We start from the raw sequence: 16346 nt of genomic DNA, 5'->3' as shown, positions 1-16346 counted from the left end.
ATTCCCAGTGGGTCAGAAGTTTACATACATTCAATTAGTATTTGGTAGCATTGCCTTTAAATTGTTTAACTTGGGTCAAACGTTTCGGGTAGCCTTCCACAAGCTTCCCACAATAAATTGGGTGAATTTTGGCCCATTCCTCCTGACAGAGCTGGTGTAACTGAGTCAGGTTTGTAGGCCTCCTTGCTCGCACATGCTTTTTCAGTTCTGCCCACAAATGTTCTATAGGATTGAGGTCAGGGCTTTGTGATGGCCACTCCAATACCTTGACTTTGTTGTCCTTAAGACATTTTGCCACAAATTTGGACGTATGCTTGGGGTCATTGTCCATTTGGAAGACAAGGGTATGTAAAATGCAATTGTGTTCGTTGTCCGTAGCTAATGCCTGCCCATACCATAACCCAACCGCCACCATGGGGCACTCTTTTCACAACGTTGACATCAGCAAACCGCTCGCCCACACAACACCATACACGTGGTCTGCGGTTGTGAGGCCGGTTCGACGTACTGCCAAATTCTCTAAAACAATGTTGGAGGCGGCTTATGGTAGAGAAATGAATATTCAATTATCTGGTAACAGCTCTGGTGGACATTCCTGCAGTCAGCATGCCAATTGTACACTCCCTCAAAACTTGAGACATCTGTGGCATTGTGTTGTGTGACAAAACTGCACAATATAGAGTGGCCTTTTATTGTCCCCAGCACAAGGTGCACCTGTGTAATGTTCATGCTGTTTAATCAGCTTCTTGATATGCTACACCTGTCAGGTGGATTGATTATCTTGGCAAAGGAGAAATGCTCACTAACCGGGATGTAAACAATAGAGAAATAAGCTTTTTGTCGTATGGAACATTTGTGGGATCTTTTATTTCAGCTCATGAAACGTAGGACCAACACTTTACATGTTGCGTTTATATTTTTGTTCAGTGTATTTTCAATGTGTTGCCTAGTTTATTTATTTAGTCATGGGACATTCAAGGCATCCAGCCAGGTTCTCCAAGAATTTTGTAGCAGCCTACCAAGGTGACCATACTTTTCTAAAATGGGTTGGAACTTATATTTACTTCATCACCATGGTTCGTTTGACACAATTTAAATATTCAACTTACACCATTATCAGACATGATAACATCTATCTGTATGCTGACACATCTGTATCACAGACAGCCTACTGTATTTACAGTATAACCAGGGAAACGTTGTTTAAATAAAATCTCAAATTGACTGAAATATATTTTAAAGAACAGCTTGACTGGGATATTTTAGATTGGTTTATTCAAGTTGTGTTAACAACATTGACAGTAACATGACGTTTTTCTCCCCATCCTTCCCTAAGGACATAAACTAATGTCTGGTCGGTCTGTAAGAAGATGCTAGGTAATGATTAAAGGTAGACAAACATTAGCGGTATATCAAGTGTGTTTGCATACTTTCAAGTTAAATATTAGGTGGGTCACAGGAGTCATAAAAAGTTCCCAATTGATGGCACTGATGGATGGGATGTTGCGATGGGAGCTCTCTTCATATGAGCCACTAAGGTTTGAAGTTAAAAGAGGACAGTGAAAGGAGGAACAGGGCCAACAGATATATATTAAAAGGCTATATGGACGTAAGGTCACATAGACATTTTCAGCATGGTTGTACGTACGGTCCCGATAGGCCTACGCAACCCCAGTTAATAAGCCTAACCTTTAATTAGGCAGATAAGTCATTGACACCATGAATTCAAAGGATGCTGGGTAATACAACACATTGCACATGTGAAGCAACTGTGTAGAAACATTGGAGTGCATTAGAGCACCCTGAATGTAAAGCTGGATTAAAGAGATAAATGTTTGAGGGGTGGAAGAGCGGATGACACATCATTCTTCAGAAAGAAACATGACATGCCAGTTGTTTCACCTCCTCCTGTTTACATTCCTGGACTGAGTCCTGTGTATGGTTAGAGAGGAGGAATGTGAAAGATGGAGGAAGGGAAGAAGAGGGGGAGAGAAGGAGAGAGGAGGTGTATGGAGAGGGGGGAGACAGTAGACAGTAGGCCAGTCAAACCATTCAGTTCACCTTAAGTCCTCATGTCTTAAAGCAGATACCCATAGCACAATGACTGGAAGTCTAACGCTAGTTAGCATTGGCTCGCGAAACTACCTCTAACTTCCTTCATATTAGACACAGAGACATAAAAATGGTATCCACAAGTTCATCTGACTCTGGGATCAATGCCAAAATCCCAAAGTATCCCTTTAAGACCTTTTGGTTTGACAAAAGAAAAACAGTTTTCTCAAAAGTTGTGGATAAGGCAGACGAATGGAGAGGAATGTGAGAAATGGAAGAGAGCTAAAATATGAATAGGGAGAAGAAGACGAGGCAGGTAGGCACAGAGACATCATTACCTACCTTTAGCCCATGCAGAGGGATGCACCTGTCTGTTAATACACTCAATCACCTAATGGCACATGTATATTTAATCACTCTTGTTTTCAGTCCCTCAACTCATGCTCACAGTCACACATATTCACTTTCACACACAGGAAAGCACATACGAGAACACACATTTTACATTTTAGTCATTTAGCAGACGCTCTTATCCAGAACGACTTACAGTTAGTGAGTGCATAAATTTTTTCATACTGGCCCCCCGTGGGAAACGAACCCACAACCCTGGCGTTGCAAGCGCCATGCTCTACCAACTGAGCTACAGGGGACACTAGCAAGCACACACGCATGCACACACACACGCTGAAGTCCTCACATGTGTGTGTCAGGGTGGTCCTCAGTGTGGTGCAGTGGTGAAATATTACCCAATTGTCATACTTGACTAAAAGTAAAGATGCCTTTATAGACAATGTCTCAAGTAAAAGTGAAAGTCACCCAGTAAAATACTACTTGAGTAAAGTCTAAAAGTATTGGGTTTTAAATATACTTAAGTATCAAATGTAAATGTAATGGCTAAAATATACTTAAGTATCAACTGTAAAAGTATAAATCATTTCAAATTCCTTATATTTAGCAAACCAGAGAGCACAATATTTTTTGGTATTTATGGATAGCCAGGGGCACACTCCAACACTCAGACATAATTTACAAATGAAGCATTTGTGTTTAGTGAGTCCGCCAGATCAGAGGCAGTAGGGATGACCAGGGATGTTCTCTTGATAAGTGTGTGAATTGGACCATTTTCCTGTCCTGCTAAACATTCAAAATGTAACGAGTACTTTTGGGTGTCAGGGAACATGCATGAAGTAAAAAGTACTTTATTTTCTTTAGGAATGTAGTGAAGTAAAAGTAGTCAAAAAATATAAATAGTAAAGGACAGATACCCCCAAAAACGACTTAAGTAGTACTTTAAAGTACTTTACACCACTGGTGTCGGGGTGTGGTTCAGTACTGTACCATGCAGGGCTGGAGTCTGTATCAGTGTTATCTAAACCTCATTACATGAAGCATGATACACTACACATGGTTGAAGGAATGTATTAAGTATACAGCCTCCCTACTGCTCTCATCTCTCGCTCTCAAAGGCATGCAACACACACACACCACTCACTAAGGATTCAATATTTAAAAGTTTCATTTTTCTGTCATCGAAAGGAGGCCTATAGAGAGTGTGATGTCCATGGCCTTGACAAGACATCACCTTTAGAGGGTGCTGTAACTACATAATTCAATGGGCTCTGAGCACAGTCCTACTCTCATACACATGGTATGGATTCCATTTTACATTTGTTTATGCTCAGCTAGAATAAATAAGAAGTTATGATTACATCATAAAACAGACCAGGAAGTAGGCAACAGTTCCAGGCATTTGACACACAGCTATTCATTTGGCTCCCAATGCAGATCATCTTAATGAATCTTTAGGTCTTAATCCTTCTTATTCTCATTCTAGGTGTTTAGGACAGTGATGTCAATGAGAGTGTGGTATCTATGAATAAAATGTTACACATTATTCTTGTAAAATACAGAAGGTTGAAACATGATGTGGCTGTATTTGTGCTTTCACCTTTTCTCTCAAGCGCATTAGGTGCGGTATCTTTTTGTTTTGACTTGACATCATGTTGTTTCCATGACAGCATAACAAGTCAAACATGCAAACCACAGAGTGAGTTCTATATCGTGGAGCTCCGCCCCATAGGGGAGCTCTGCTCCTAGTGGTTTACCCTCTGCCCTACGGCAGCAGCAGCCTGAGACAAAATTATGCACACACCTACAGCCAATAGGAGTACAGGTGTCCCTATAAGAGGGGATGCCTCCCCTCAATCAGCCTCCCTTTTTCTTCAGCGACTGGATGACTAGACTGAAGAGCCAAGAAGAGACGAAGCACGAAGACTCAGGACGAACACGCCGTTGATATTCCAGTCATCAACGTCGTCTAAATGAGCACACCGGGAGATTTTCCACCCCCAAAAGCTATTTTCAGAGCTCAGTGCAGATGCACTTCCATGGCGGCCGGTGACCACCACGACCTATGTTTCGTGTGTTTGGGATCCCAGCATGCCAAGGAAGGCGTCTGCAGTCCCCCGAATTGCGCCTCCTGCGCCCTCCTTTCTTTAAAGGAGAGGAAGCAGCGTTGGGCGTTTTTCAGGGAGGACATCCCCCTTGAGGATGTGCTGTCGATACCAGCCTCTGCTTCAGAGGCGTCGTCCGACGGCGCAGACTCTGGGGAAGATAGGGACTTTGAGGAAGGGTCTGGCATTCCAATGGAACAGTCGGACCCCGTCCCTCATACTTTCAAGCCCCTTTCCTTTGGAGAGCGAGAGGGCTTGTAGTCCCTATAGCGAAGGGGATACGAGCTCTGAGAGATCAGAAGCTCTCTCTTTCGCTGCAGCCTCTCTGAGATCGGACTTTCCGGGTCTCATTGAGAGAGCTGCTCAACGGCTGGTAATAAGGCTGCCCCCTCTTCCCTCCGCACCGGAGGTTGATATGATGGAGGGCGGTCCTTATTCCAGGCCAAGGAAGGCGGCAGAGCCAGTGGCTCCTGCCATGCCTTCTTTGGCTAGGTACGTTGAGGGCTCGTGGGAGGCACCTTTAGCGGCGCGTTCGCCTGTAAAAGCGTATCTCCCATTCACGAGAGTGGAAGGAAGGTTTCAGGGTCAGGGAATCCCCAGGTTAGAGAGCGCCATGGCGGCGTATCTCGTACCGGGGTCGAGCCCTTGGCACTCTTCCAAGAAGGCCACGTTGCCATCCCAGAAGGACCGACTCACAGCACAGCTGTTAGAGAAGTCTTTTGGGTTGGGAGCCCAAGCTGTAGCAGCAGCTAACAACATTGCCCTCTTGGCGGCCTCTCTGTCCCGTTTAACCACGGGTAAGACAGAGATGGCACCGGAGGAGGTGGAGGAGGCGTCCAGAATTTCTGGCGCCATACTCCACCTGACACAGGCGTCCGCAGTCTGCGCGGGGAGATCCATGGCCACTTCGGTGGTCGGGGAACGACACCTCTGGTTGTCATTGACATCCATGAAAGAGGCAGACAGGACGTCTCTCTTGAACGCCCCCCTCTCTGACGACGGCCTCTTTGGGGTCGCAGTCAAAGAGGCGACGGAGCGTTTCTCTAAGTTAGAGGAGGAGAAGAAGCAGTTGGTCAAGCACCTGCCGTTGGCAGGACGACTCGGCCCCCCTCCTCCCCAATGGCCATCTACCTCCGCCCCTCTAAGTAGACCGGGGTCTACGACGAGGCGGCGTAATCGGCGTCATCCGGCGGCCACGAGCAGCAAGGGAATGGGCCCGGCCCTCCCAGCAGCTACGGTAGCCCCACTACAGCCGGCGAGGGAGGTGACGAGGACGCCGACCTGGCCCTCCAAGGGAGGCAAGAGGAGGTGTACGTGACGGGACGCGGGGGAGAGGATGGAGGACGCATCGATGGTGTCGAACGTGCCCACTGTTCCCCCCCACCCTTCGGTTGAAGGGATGGGTGTTGATGTTAATGCCTTTGTTGATGTGTTTAATAAAGAGTTGGCTCCACCTGACTTTGTCAAAAAAGAGCCTCTTTTCCATAATACGTCCGAGAGCGTTCAAATCTCACCCTCTCTTCCCTTACCACTCTAAGAGCCGTTCAGCCCACCGAGGGTGCGTTGCTGAACAGGCACTAAGAGTAGGTATCCAGAAGACCTCAATCAGGTCGTCACATCACACTTCACGTATAAGAAGTGCTTTACATAGAAGGCAGCAGTCCCGGTCAGATTCTGACATGAGGACGCAGCCGCTATTTGGGGATGGCGCACTAGCACAGACTAAGGTCTCCACTAGTACGAGCCAGACCCATGCTGCGTTCACGGAGGGCCCGATTACCGCGGTCACCAAGGTGCCCAGAGTATCGGCACCCCCAGGCATTGTAACACAGCAGCTATCTGGGGACGGCGCATTATCGCAGACCAAGGTCTCGGTTAATGCGATTCAGACCCATGCTACGTTCACGGAGGGCAGGATTACTAGCGTTATGGGTATAACCAAAGTATCAGCTCCCCTGACAGAACGAGCCAGTACTCACCACACTGAGCGTGAATCAACCCACCAGGGGTGCAGTGTTGAACACACACAGAAGGTGAAAGTCAAGAAGGTATCAAGGCGCCGCCTTGTTTTACCTCATAGAGACCTCATACTACAGACTTCTAGGAGTACTGTAGTGAAGGGCTCTGATAGCGAATTGCAGTCACCTAAGATGACGCAATTGCTTGCTGGGGATGGTGCCCTGCCGCAGGCTGTGGCCTCGGTCAGCGCAATTCAGACCCGCGATGCGTTCAAGGAGGGCAGGAATATGACGGTTACGGGTTTAACCGACGTCCCTACTCCTCTTTCTTTCTCAGAACGCATCGATAGTTCCTCTCCCTTTCACGGGAGGCCCACCTTGGGCTGTTCCACCACTTCAATGTTGGGGAACAGTGGCGGTAAGGGCCATAGAGGAATACAGGTCCTTCCTACTGGATGCACCACAGCTTCACGCCCAGCCGCTTTCTCTGCATTGCTGGCAGTGGCAAAGAAGCTGCACCCTCTCACGCTGGCTAGAACAGACGTTGCAGAAGGGTTATGCCCTCCAATTCCACCGGACCCCACCCCCGTTCAGGGGAGTGGTGGAGACGGTGATGAAAACGCCAGACAAAGTGGCCGCTCTGATGACAGAACTTTTGGCAAAGGAGGCAGTGACAGTAGTTCCCCGGGAGCAAAGGAACAAAGGGCTATATTCGCCTTATTTCCTAGTGCCCAAAAAGACGGGGGGAGTGAGGCCGATTTTGGATTTACGCATTCTCAACGAGAGCATAACCAAACGGCCCTTCCGAATGCTAACGACAAAACGTCTGCTGGAATGTGTCCAGAGAGGGGACTTTTGTACGAGCATAGACCTAAAGGACGCGTACTTTCATGTGCCGGTTCAGCCGCGTCACAGGAAGTTTCTGCGGTTCGCCTTTCAAGGGGTGGCGTACGAATACACGAGGATGCCATTTGGGTACGCCCTGGCACCTCGCACATTTTCCAAGTGTGTGGAGGCGGCATTGGAACCGTTGCGTCGTCAGGGAATACGGCTACTAGCCTACCTGGACGACCTACTGGTTCTCGCCCCGTCAGCAGAGCTGGCGATCACTCACACAACACAGACAGTGATGCATCTCACAAGTCTGGGGTTTGCTGTGAATTGGAAAAAGAGCGCGCCCTGGCCCACTCATCAGATTGTCTACCTGGGGATACAGCTAGACACTGTGAGGATGAGGGCCCGAATCTCGGAACCCCGAAGGGTAGCCTTGTTGCTAGCCCTAAGGAAGTGTCGTCCGAATCACACGGTGACGGCGCTGTCGATCATGTCACTTTTGGGTCTCATGTCGTCAGCCCACTCTGTGGTTCCGCTGGGACTCCTGCATATGCGCAGGATGCAGCGATGGTTCGCCCAACTAAGACTAGACCCATTGCGTCAACGTCATCGGTTGGTGGTGGTTCCCCTCTCGCTCAGTGCAGACCTAAACTATTGGAGAAACTCGCGCGTTCTCACGCACGGAGTCCCGATAGGAAAGGTGTCCTCTCACATCCCAGTATTCACGGATGCGTCCCTGACGGGATGGGGAGGGACATGTCAGACACAAGCGATAGGAGGTGTGTGGCCTCAATCAGGTCGTCACATCAACCTCCTGGAGTTGGAAACGGTTCGACTGGTTCTGACCCACTTCGCGTCTACCCTTCGGGGTCGCGATGTGCTGGTCTGGTCAGACAACTGGACCACAGTAGCCCACATAAATCGCCAGGGAGGAGTCAGGTCTCCTGCTCTCCATCGGGCGGCAGAGGAATTGTGGCTGTGGGCTCACGAGCACCTTCGCTCATTGAGAGCAGCACACATTCCGGGCTACTTGAACGTAGGAGCAGACCTCATGTCAAGAGGGGGGTCCTCGAGACGACGAGTGGTGTCTGCATCCAGACATTGTTCTCCAGATTTGGGAACAATTCGGGAGAGCCGAGGTGGACCTATTCGCGTCACGCGTGAACGCGCAATGTCCTCTGTGGTTCTCTCTGAGGGAACAGGACGAACCGCCACTGGGAAGGGACGCCTTTGCGCACCAACCGTGGCCGAGAGTTCTCCTGTATGCATTCCCTCCGCTGTCCTGCATTCTCCCACTGCTAGCCAGGGTGAGGTCAGGGGGGCTGTCAGTGATACTGATAGCGCCCGATCGCCCGGGGCTCCTTGGTTTGCGGAGATGAGTCAGATGTTGATTGCGCCACCTTGGCCAATTCCACATCGACGGGACGCGTTGTCTCAGGCGGCTGGCACGATAGGGAAATTGCCCATAATCGGCCAACCACTGAAGGCCTGGCTGCTGAGAGGGACAGGCTAGAGCGCCGTGGGTTATCTGATGCAGTGATCAGGACCATACAGGGTTCACGTGCCAGTTCCACTTCTAAGATGTATGCCAGTAGATGGAACGTGTTTTCACGATGGTGTCACACAAGGTGTAGACCCCATGAGCTGTCAGGTGGAGAGTATTCTCTCTTTTCTACAGCTCATGTTTGATAAGCAAAAATCGCCTGCCACGATTAGAGTGTTTGCAGCAGCGATTTCAGCTTGTCATGAGGGTTTTGGCAGAGACAATGTCTTTAGCCACCCTCTAGTGAAACGCTTCCTATTAGGAACGCGGCGACTTAGGCCAACACCTAGAGTCACGCTTCCTCAGTGGGATTTGGCTTTGGTACTCGAGCGCTATGTAAGTCGCCGTTCGAGCCATTGAATCAAATACCCCTCAAGATGCTGTCTATAAAGACAGCACTGTTGCTCGCTTTGACTACAGCTAAGCGGGTCAGTGATTTGTGTGCTCTTTCGACGAGACCTGACTGCTTGGCCATCAATGGTGACCTGAGCAGAGCAGTGTTACGTCCCTAACCCGGCATTTGTGCCGAAGGTTATTAAGAGTTCATACAGGTCACAGACCGTGGAGCTGTGGGCTTTTTCTCCTCCTCCTCATAGAGAGAGGAGTGAGGAAAAGCTCCATCGCCTGTGCCCGGTACGCGCTTTGGCGTGTTACGTCGAGCGCACAGCAGCGATTAGGTCATCGCCTCAGTTGTTTGTGTGTCACGGTGCGGCTGCACTAGGTAGACCACTTTCAAAACAGAGGTTGTCTCATTGGCTTTGTGAAGGCATTGAGACAGCTTATGAGGCAGCGGGGCGGCAATTGCCTCAGGGTATCAGAGCTCACTCCACTCGTGGAGTAGCGGCTTCTACTGCCCTTTTCAGAGGAACAGGAGTAGAGGATATCTGTAGAGCAGCATCCTGGTCGACGCCGTCTCCATTTATCCGTTTCTATCTCTTAGATATGTCTTCTAATTCTCTGGCTCGATCTGTACTCAGCGTGGCTGAAGGGAGATCTTGAGCAAGAAAGAGAGGAGAAGCAGGACTGTGGACACAGGTTTCCATCAGGTCCGCTTTGGTTAGGAAGACATGTTTTTTGACAGATGTGTTTTCTAACTCTTTGGCTCGGTCTGTACTCAGCATAGCTGAAGGGAGATCTTGAGCTAGGAAGAGAGGGAAAAGCAGGACTATGGACAGGGTTTCCATCAGGTCCGCTTTGGATAGGAAAACATATTTTGTGGCATGAATCCTGACTGACAGGGTCAGTACAGTAGAGGCATGCGTTGATTAACAGAATGTGTGGTCATCTATCTGCTTGTTCAGTTAGTATGACTCATGTTTTTGTTCCTGCCCACTAATCTCTGGGATTCCATTGAGTGAGTGAGGCGGTCTACCGCGTTTACAATGTAGAGTGACACTTGGTGTCATTCCATTAGTGGTCGGTAGTGTTTTCACAGGATATTGAGGCACATCTATCTTCTAGTACAGATTAGTATGGCTTCTATTCTGGTGATCTGCCCACTAGTCATTGGCATTGCCATTGGACTAGGTGGGGCGGGTCTTTAACCGATGACGCGGTATATTGTGATGCCCGTAGGGGTTTTTAGTTGCAGTACTGCGGGACTCGGTTGCAGCCATTGCTAGGCCTGACTTTCTCGTTTCGATGGGAAGTGTTAGGCTCGGCAGGGAGTACATTTTGGAGCGCTACGCTCCGCCTTAAACCACTAGGAGCAGAGCTCCCCTATGGGGCGGAGCTCCACGATATAGAACGATTAGTTACCGGAGTGTAACTCCAGTTCTATGAGTGGAGCGGAGCCCCATAGGACTTAAGGCCCTGCCGACCCTCTCTAGTCTCGCTGAAGAAAAATATCTCGGGAGGCTGATTGAGGGGAGGCAGGGCCTAACCCTCTTATAGGGACACCTGTACTCCTATTGGCTGTAGGTGTGTGCATAATTTTGTCTCAGGCTGCTGCTGCCGTAGGGCAGAGGGTAAACCACTAGGAGCAGAGCTCCCCTATGGGGCTCCGCTCCACTCATAGAACTGGAGTTACACTCCGGTAACTAATCGTTAACAATTTAGGAGCAACTTAAACTTTTGAACTCCTCCTCAAAGTCTAACATGTACTAAGTTGTAATTATAATCTAATAGTTGATTCTGTAGCTGCCATGAGATGCATTTTGTAAATAATGAATTGCAGTGAAAGTATGAATAAAGGCCTTTCCATAACCTCTATCCATTCTCTCTCTCTCTCTCTCTCTCTCTCTCTCTCTCTCTCTCTCTCTCTCTCTCTCTCTCTCTCTCTCTCACCCACCTCTCCCTCACCCTTCCTCTCTCTTCCCCTCTCCTCCAGATGATCGCCACACCTCCTCACTCCCCTCGTCTCCCAGGCTCCCCGTCATATCTGGGAGGCCGCTGCGTCCCCTGTCCGGCCCCCCCACCCTCCTCCCCTTGCCCCTCTCCTTCCTCCTCTCCCTCCTCTGGAGGGGTGACACTACGTCGGACCCCCTCCTCCTCCTGTCTCTCCCACAGGCACAGCTGGCAGCCTGGAGCCATGATGAATGGCTGCCCCCCGCAGTACCAGCAACGCAGGTAGGGGACGCACTAACAACCAATACTTACTAGTCCATTGGTCACCAACCTGCTTTAGGTACAAGACTACAAATTGCGGGGAAACCCAAAACTGACCTCACATCAGTGTCGAGGGAGAAGGGCGACATCTTATGAGTTCCAACTCAACTTTGCTAGATAGTGACTTTTATCGTGTTTATCTTGACCTTTTTTGTACAGAAAGTTCATACTATTATCACATTTACATTTTAGTCATTTAGCAGACGCTCTTATCCAGAGCGACTTACAGTTAGTGAGTGCATACATTATTTTTTATTTTTTTCATACCCCCCGTGGGAATCGAACCCACAACCCTGGCATTGCAAACACCATGCTCTACCAACTGATCCCTGCCGCCATTCCCTCCCCTACCCTGGACGACGCAGAGCCAATTGTGCGCCACCCCATGGGTCTCCCGGTCGCGGCCGGCTACGACAGAGCCTGGATTCGAACCAGGATCTCTAGTGGCACAGCTAGCACTGCGATGCAGTGACTACCAAGCACTTCTGGACATCAGTTACTCACTCACACTACATTGACACTCCCACACATATTCACACACACTACATGCGCACACACATAACACACACACGCATACCGACACAACACACATACATACACATTACACACACAAACACGCAAACTCACACACACACACACTTTTACACTCATCATTTGCTGCTGCTACTCTGTTCTTTATTTTACTCTTATTATTATCTATCCTGATGCCAAGTCACTTTACCCTGCCTTCATGTACATATCTACCTCAAATACCTTATTATTATCTATCCTGATGCCAAGTCACTTTACCCTGCCTTCATGTACATATCTACCTCAAATAACTTGTATCTCTGCACATTGATCTGGTACTGGTGCTCCCTTTTATATAGCTCAATTTGTCTACTTTATTTGATTCTTATTGTGTTACTATGTTATTTTTATTATAATATTTAAACTACATTTTTGGGAAGGGCTCATAAGCAAGCATTTCACGGTAAAGTCTACACCAGTTGTATTCGGCGCATGTGACAAACAACATTGGATTTTGATTTGATTTGAGAGTGAGATAGTGATAGTGATTGAGTTAAATGCACAGCTTGCAACTCAGCCATGTCCCTGGAGGGCTGCAGGAATTTGGGAGTGAACTGTGTAGGGGTCTCCTAGCCCTGTTCTATTATTTGTTTTAGGGAATGGCTGATCTAAGACCAGTGCTACCCGTATATAACTTCTCACACATATAGTCAATGCTGTTGTTATCTCTGGCATTCCTGCTCTAACTGCTTGCGTTCTTATCAGTGCTGTTTTAGCTGGCCCTCTCCTTCTCTCTTATTGGCTAATCTCTTCTGCTCCTAATTCACTGAGCATGGCAATGTTCTCTCTCTCTCTCCCTATCTCTCTCTCTCTCTCTCTCTCTCTCTCTCTCTCTCTCTCTCTCTCTCTCCTGTCTGTATCTATCCTTTATCTATCCTTCTTTTTTCCACCCATTTATCCAAGATGTTGGCTACAATTTTCTTTTTTTCTTCTTCTTTTTTCTTCTTCTTTTATATTTTCCACTAACCCGACCACCCCTCCCCTGATTGGAGTAAACGAATGAACAACAACACTTAGGCTTCTACTTCCAGCTTATACATAATATATACATTTTACGGACACAATCTATTTTACAATAGTTCTCTTTTGTTTGTTTTTACTCCTATCCTTTCGCTACCGTCAACCCCTCCCATCTATTTCTGAAGACCATCCAGTTTCATTTCTATTTGCCATATATTTTTAACTGTGCTGTTTCACAAAAGTTCTGAACCTATATACGTTTTACGGACACAGGCTACAATTTTGTTTTATCTGACATGCAAATGGATTTGAACATAATATTTTCGAGAGAAAGGAGGAGAGGGGGAGGGAAAGAGACGAAGCAGAAGTATAAGTGCAGCCGCCAGCGAATAAAGTCAGGTCATCAACACAACGTACTCTCACAAACAAGAAGAGAGTCAAATCACAGAGCTACAGCCTCACACACACTCACATATATGCACGTACACACACACACACACAAACACAGAATCACACACACACACAGACCGGGCTCCCTGTGTTCATGACAGTATTGAGTTGTGCCATCCTCTAACAGTAGCATTTAGTGACAGCAGGATGACTGACTGCTCCTTTCTCCACTAGACCTCTCCTCTCCTCTCCTCTCCTCTCCTCCTCTCCTCTCTCTCCTCTCCTCTCCTCTCCCCCTCTCTCCTCTCCTCTCCTCTCCTCTCCTCTCCCTCTCCTCTCCTCTCCTCTCCTCTCCTCTCCTCTCCTCTCCTCTCCTCTCCTCTCCTCTCCTCTCCTCTCCTCTCCTCTCCTCTCCTCTCCTCAACTACTTGACTGTGACACTACCCTCCCTCTCTCCCTCTCTCCCCCAGTGTGAGTATGGAGGGTTTTGACACAGAAGATATGGAGCAGGTGCTCCTTGGGGCCCTGGAGGGGTCCAGCAGAGGGGGGTGGGACCCTCGCCGAGCCCCCATCCCTTCCTATGGCCAGGAGTTGGGCTCCCTGCTGTCACTCACAGAGGAGGAGGCAGGCTGCCAGACCCAGCTCTTCTCCCCATTGGAGGTGAGGCTAAATCCAGACTGTTGGGATTGAAGCATCAGATTAATTATCCTGTGAATGACGTCTTCTTTTACGTGTGTGTGTGAGTGTATGATAAATAGAATTTGCTAATATGAATGAAGATGGAAGACTGGAGATAAAGTAATCTTATTTAGAGCACACACACACACACACACACACACACACAGTCACATGCACACGTCTCATGCAAGCTGTGGCAGCGCGTCTTGGGTTATTTTGTTGCAAATACACACAGCCACTCACTGATGCTCTTGTCTTTGTTTATTATGGAAAGAGCTCATACACTCAAGTGACTTTCTCTCTCTCTCGCTCTCTCTCTCCCCCCTCTCTCGCTCTCTCTCCCCCCTCTATCTCTCTCTCTCTCGCTCTCTCTCTCTCTCTCTCTCTCTCTCTCTCTCTCTCTCTCTCTCTCTCTCTCTCGCTCTCTCTCCCCCCTCTATCTCTCTCTCTTTCTGACACACTGTGGCCCTTGTCTCTTGTATGTGGTGTGTTAGGAGCAGTCGTCTCAGCTGCAGGGCTTCAGTGCCTCCGCTCCCTCCCTGTGTGCCAGTCCCAGTCTGCGCCAGCTACCCAACGCCAACCTCCACCCTCCAACCCAGGCACACACTCATACACACTCTCAGACACCTCACACACACCCCTACACACACTCACAAAACCACCAGCATCAGTCTCATCATCGCTCCTACTCCAATTCCACCTCCCAACGTTACTACCAAGGTAGGACAGTAGGACTCTTCATTTGTGAGTGTGTGGGGACTCTCCTGACTGTTTGAAGAGCAGATATTTGTGTGTGTGTTTGTATGTATGTGTGTGTGTTCCTAGCTGTGTGCAGCTATGCGGAAGCCTTCTTCCTGTGTTTGTTCTCACTGGGGGCTGCTGCTGCCGTCGTTAGCCACTGAACAGAAAGCGCTGTGTTCTCAGGCTCTCCTATCTCTTCTCTCGCTCTCTCCATTTCTCCCTTTGCATGTTCTGTATTCATCCTTTCATTCCACGGCATCAGCAGAGATCGTTTTAATCACTCCTTGATGGTCTTTAATCAACTGTCTTCTGTGATTTCGTACTTCTCTTTCTTCATGTGTTTGTTAACTCTTGGTCTCACCCATCGTTTGGATTAGCTGTGTTTGCCAAGAAGCTGCAGAGCAGAGAGAGAGGTTTGTCACTTATCAGGCGATACACTTCAATCTATCTGGGATCTTAGGTCTGTATGTATGGATGCATGGTTTTGAGGTATTGGGATGACTAAGTTTGTTTCCACTGTTTCTGCTTTCTGCCTCTCTCTTCCTCTCTGTATCTATCTGTCTTTCACTTTCGCTCTCTCTCTGTCTCTCTCTGTCTCTCTCTGTCTCTCTCTGTCTCTCTCTGTCTCTCTCTGTCTCTCTCTCTCTGTCTCTCTCTCGTTCTCTCTCTCTCTCACACAGAGTCTTCCCTGGGCTCTGTATTTGGGGGTTCCACACAGAGGTGAGTTGTGTCTCTCTCTCTTCCTGATGACAGTTGTTCACTCACAACCATATAGAGCACATGACTGCTTTTTGACACACATTCCCATAGTAACACACCTTTTCCTCTGAGCTAGGCTGAAAGGAAACTCGTCCCATCTTATGCAAGGATGTTTCTCTTTACCTCTTTCTCAGTGTGGATGCGGAGCTTGGTGAGCTGTGGGGGCAAGAAGAGAGGGAGCGGCTAGACGGAGAGAGAGAGAGGCGGAGGGAGGAGAGAAGGACGGAGGAACAGAGGGGTGCTCCCCCCGGGGAGGAGAGGGGGGAGAAGACAGGAAGCCCTCTGGGGCGCACCTTCAGCTTCCTGCGCAAGATGGCCGGCCAGCGCAAGGTGAGAGAGTGAGAAAGAGAGAGAGAAAGAGAGTGTGGGGTGTGTGTTTAAGTGTCTGTGTCTCTCTGTGTTTGTGCGTGCATGTGGATGTGACCCTGTCACAGCTGTCACTATGCAGTAGAGTACTTGAGCAGAGAGTAGAACCGTCTCTGAGGACAGAGAGTTGGAGTTTGATAGTAGGCTAGCTTCCCCTCCAGTGTAGAGTCCCAGCAGTGAACCCCAGAGAGGAAGTTACAGTATCTGCTTTATTTAGATTCAGCTGTGAACCACCCCCAGTATCAGTTTACCACAACCAGGGCCAGGCCCTCCAATTCAACACATATGCTGTTTGCCAAGACTGTAACACAATGGTACAGCAATGGTATATGTACAACAATGTTGTCAAAGCAGTAACCACAACAGTAGTAGTTCAGTACAACAGTGTTATTAATCATGTTGGGTGAGGCTCTCTCTCTTGTGCTGCTTAGATTA

The 16346-nt window shown here is 48.5% G+C and overlaps 1 protein-coding gene across 2 annotated transcripts in view; it reads left to right on the top strand.

The window, feature by feature from the left end:
* Nucleotides 1-11310: 11310 nt before the first annotated feature.
* LOC121572415 (rho guanine nucleotide exchange factor 2-like) overlaps nt 11311-16346 on the top strand; it is a 52189-nt gene continuing 47153 nt past the window's right edge. Inside the window, exons 1-5 of one of the 2 annotated variants that reach the window (XM_045217840.1) lie at nt 11311-11408; nt 13838-14027; nt 14540-14765; nt 15467-15506; nt 15680-15875. In XM_045217840.1, coding sequence (XP_045073775.1) covers nt 11371-11408; nt 13838-14027; nt 14540-14765; nt 15467-15506; nt 15680-15875 — 690 coding nt within the window. In that variant the 5' untranslated portion in view covers nt 11311-11370. Of the gene's footprint in view, nt 11409-13837; nt 14028-14539; nt 14766-15094; nt 15200-15466; nt 15507-15679; nt 15876-16346 lie in introns of those variants that run through there. The other variant, XM_045217842.1, reaches the window with a different exon arrangement.

This window comes from Coregonus clupeaformis, unplaced genomic scaffold (assembly GCF_020615455.1).
Source record: "Coregonus clupeaformis isolate EN_2021a unplaced genomic scaffold, ASM2061545v1 scaf1250, whole genome shotgun sequence".
Lineage (NCBI taxonomy): Eukaryota > Metazoa > Chordata > Actinopteri > Salmoniformes > Salmonidae > Coregonus > Coregonus clupeaformis.
This window is presented reverse-complemented; position numbering and strand designations above follow the sequence as displayed.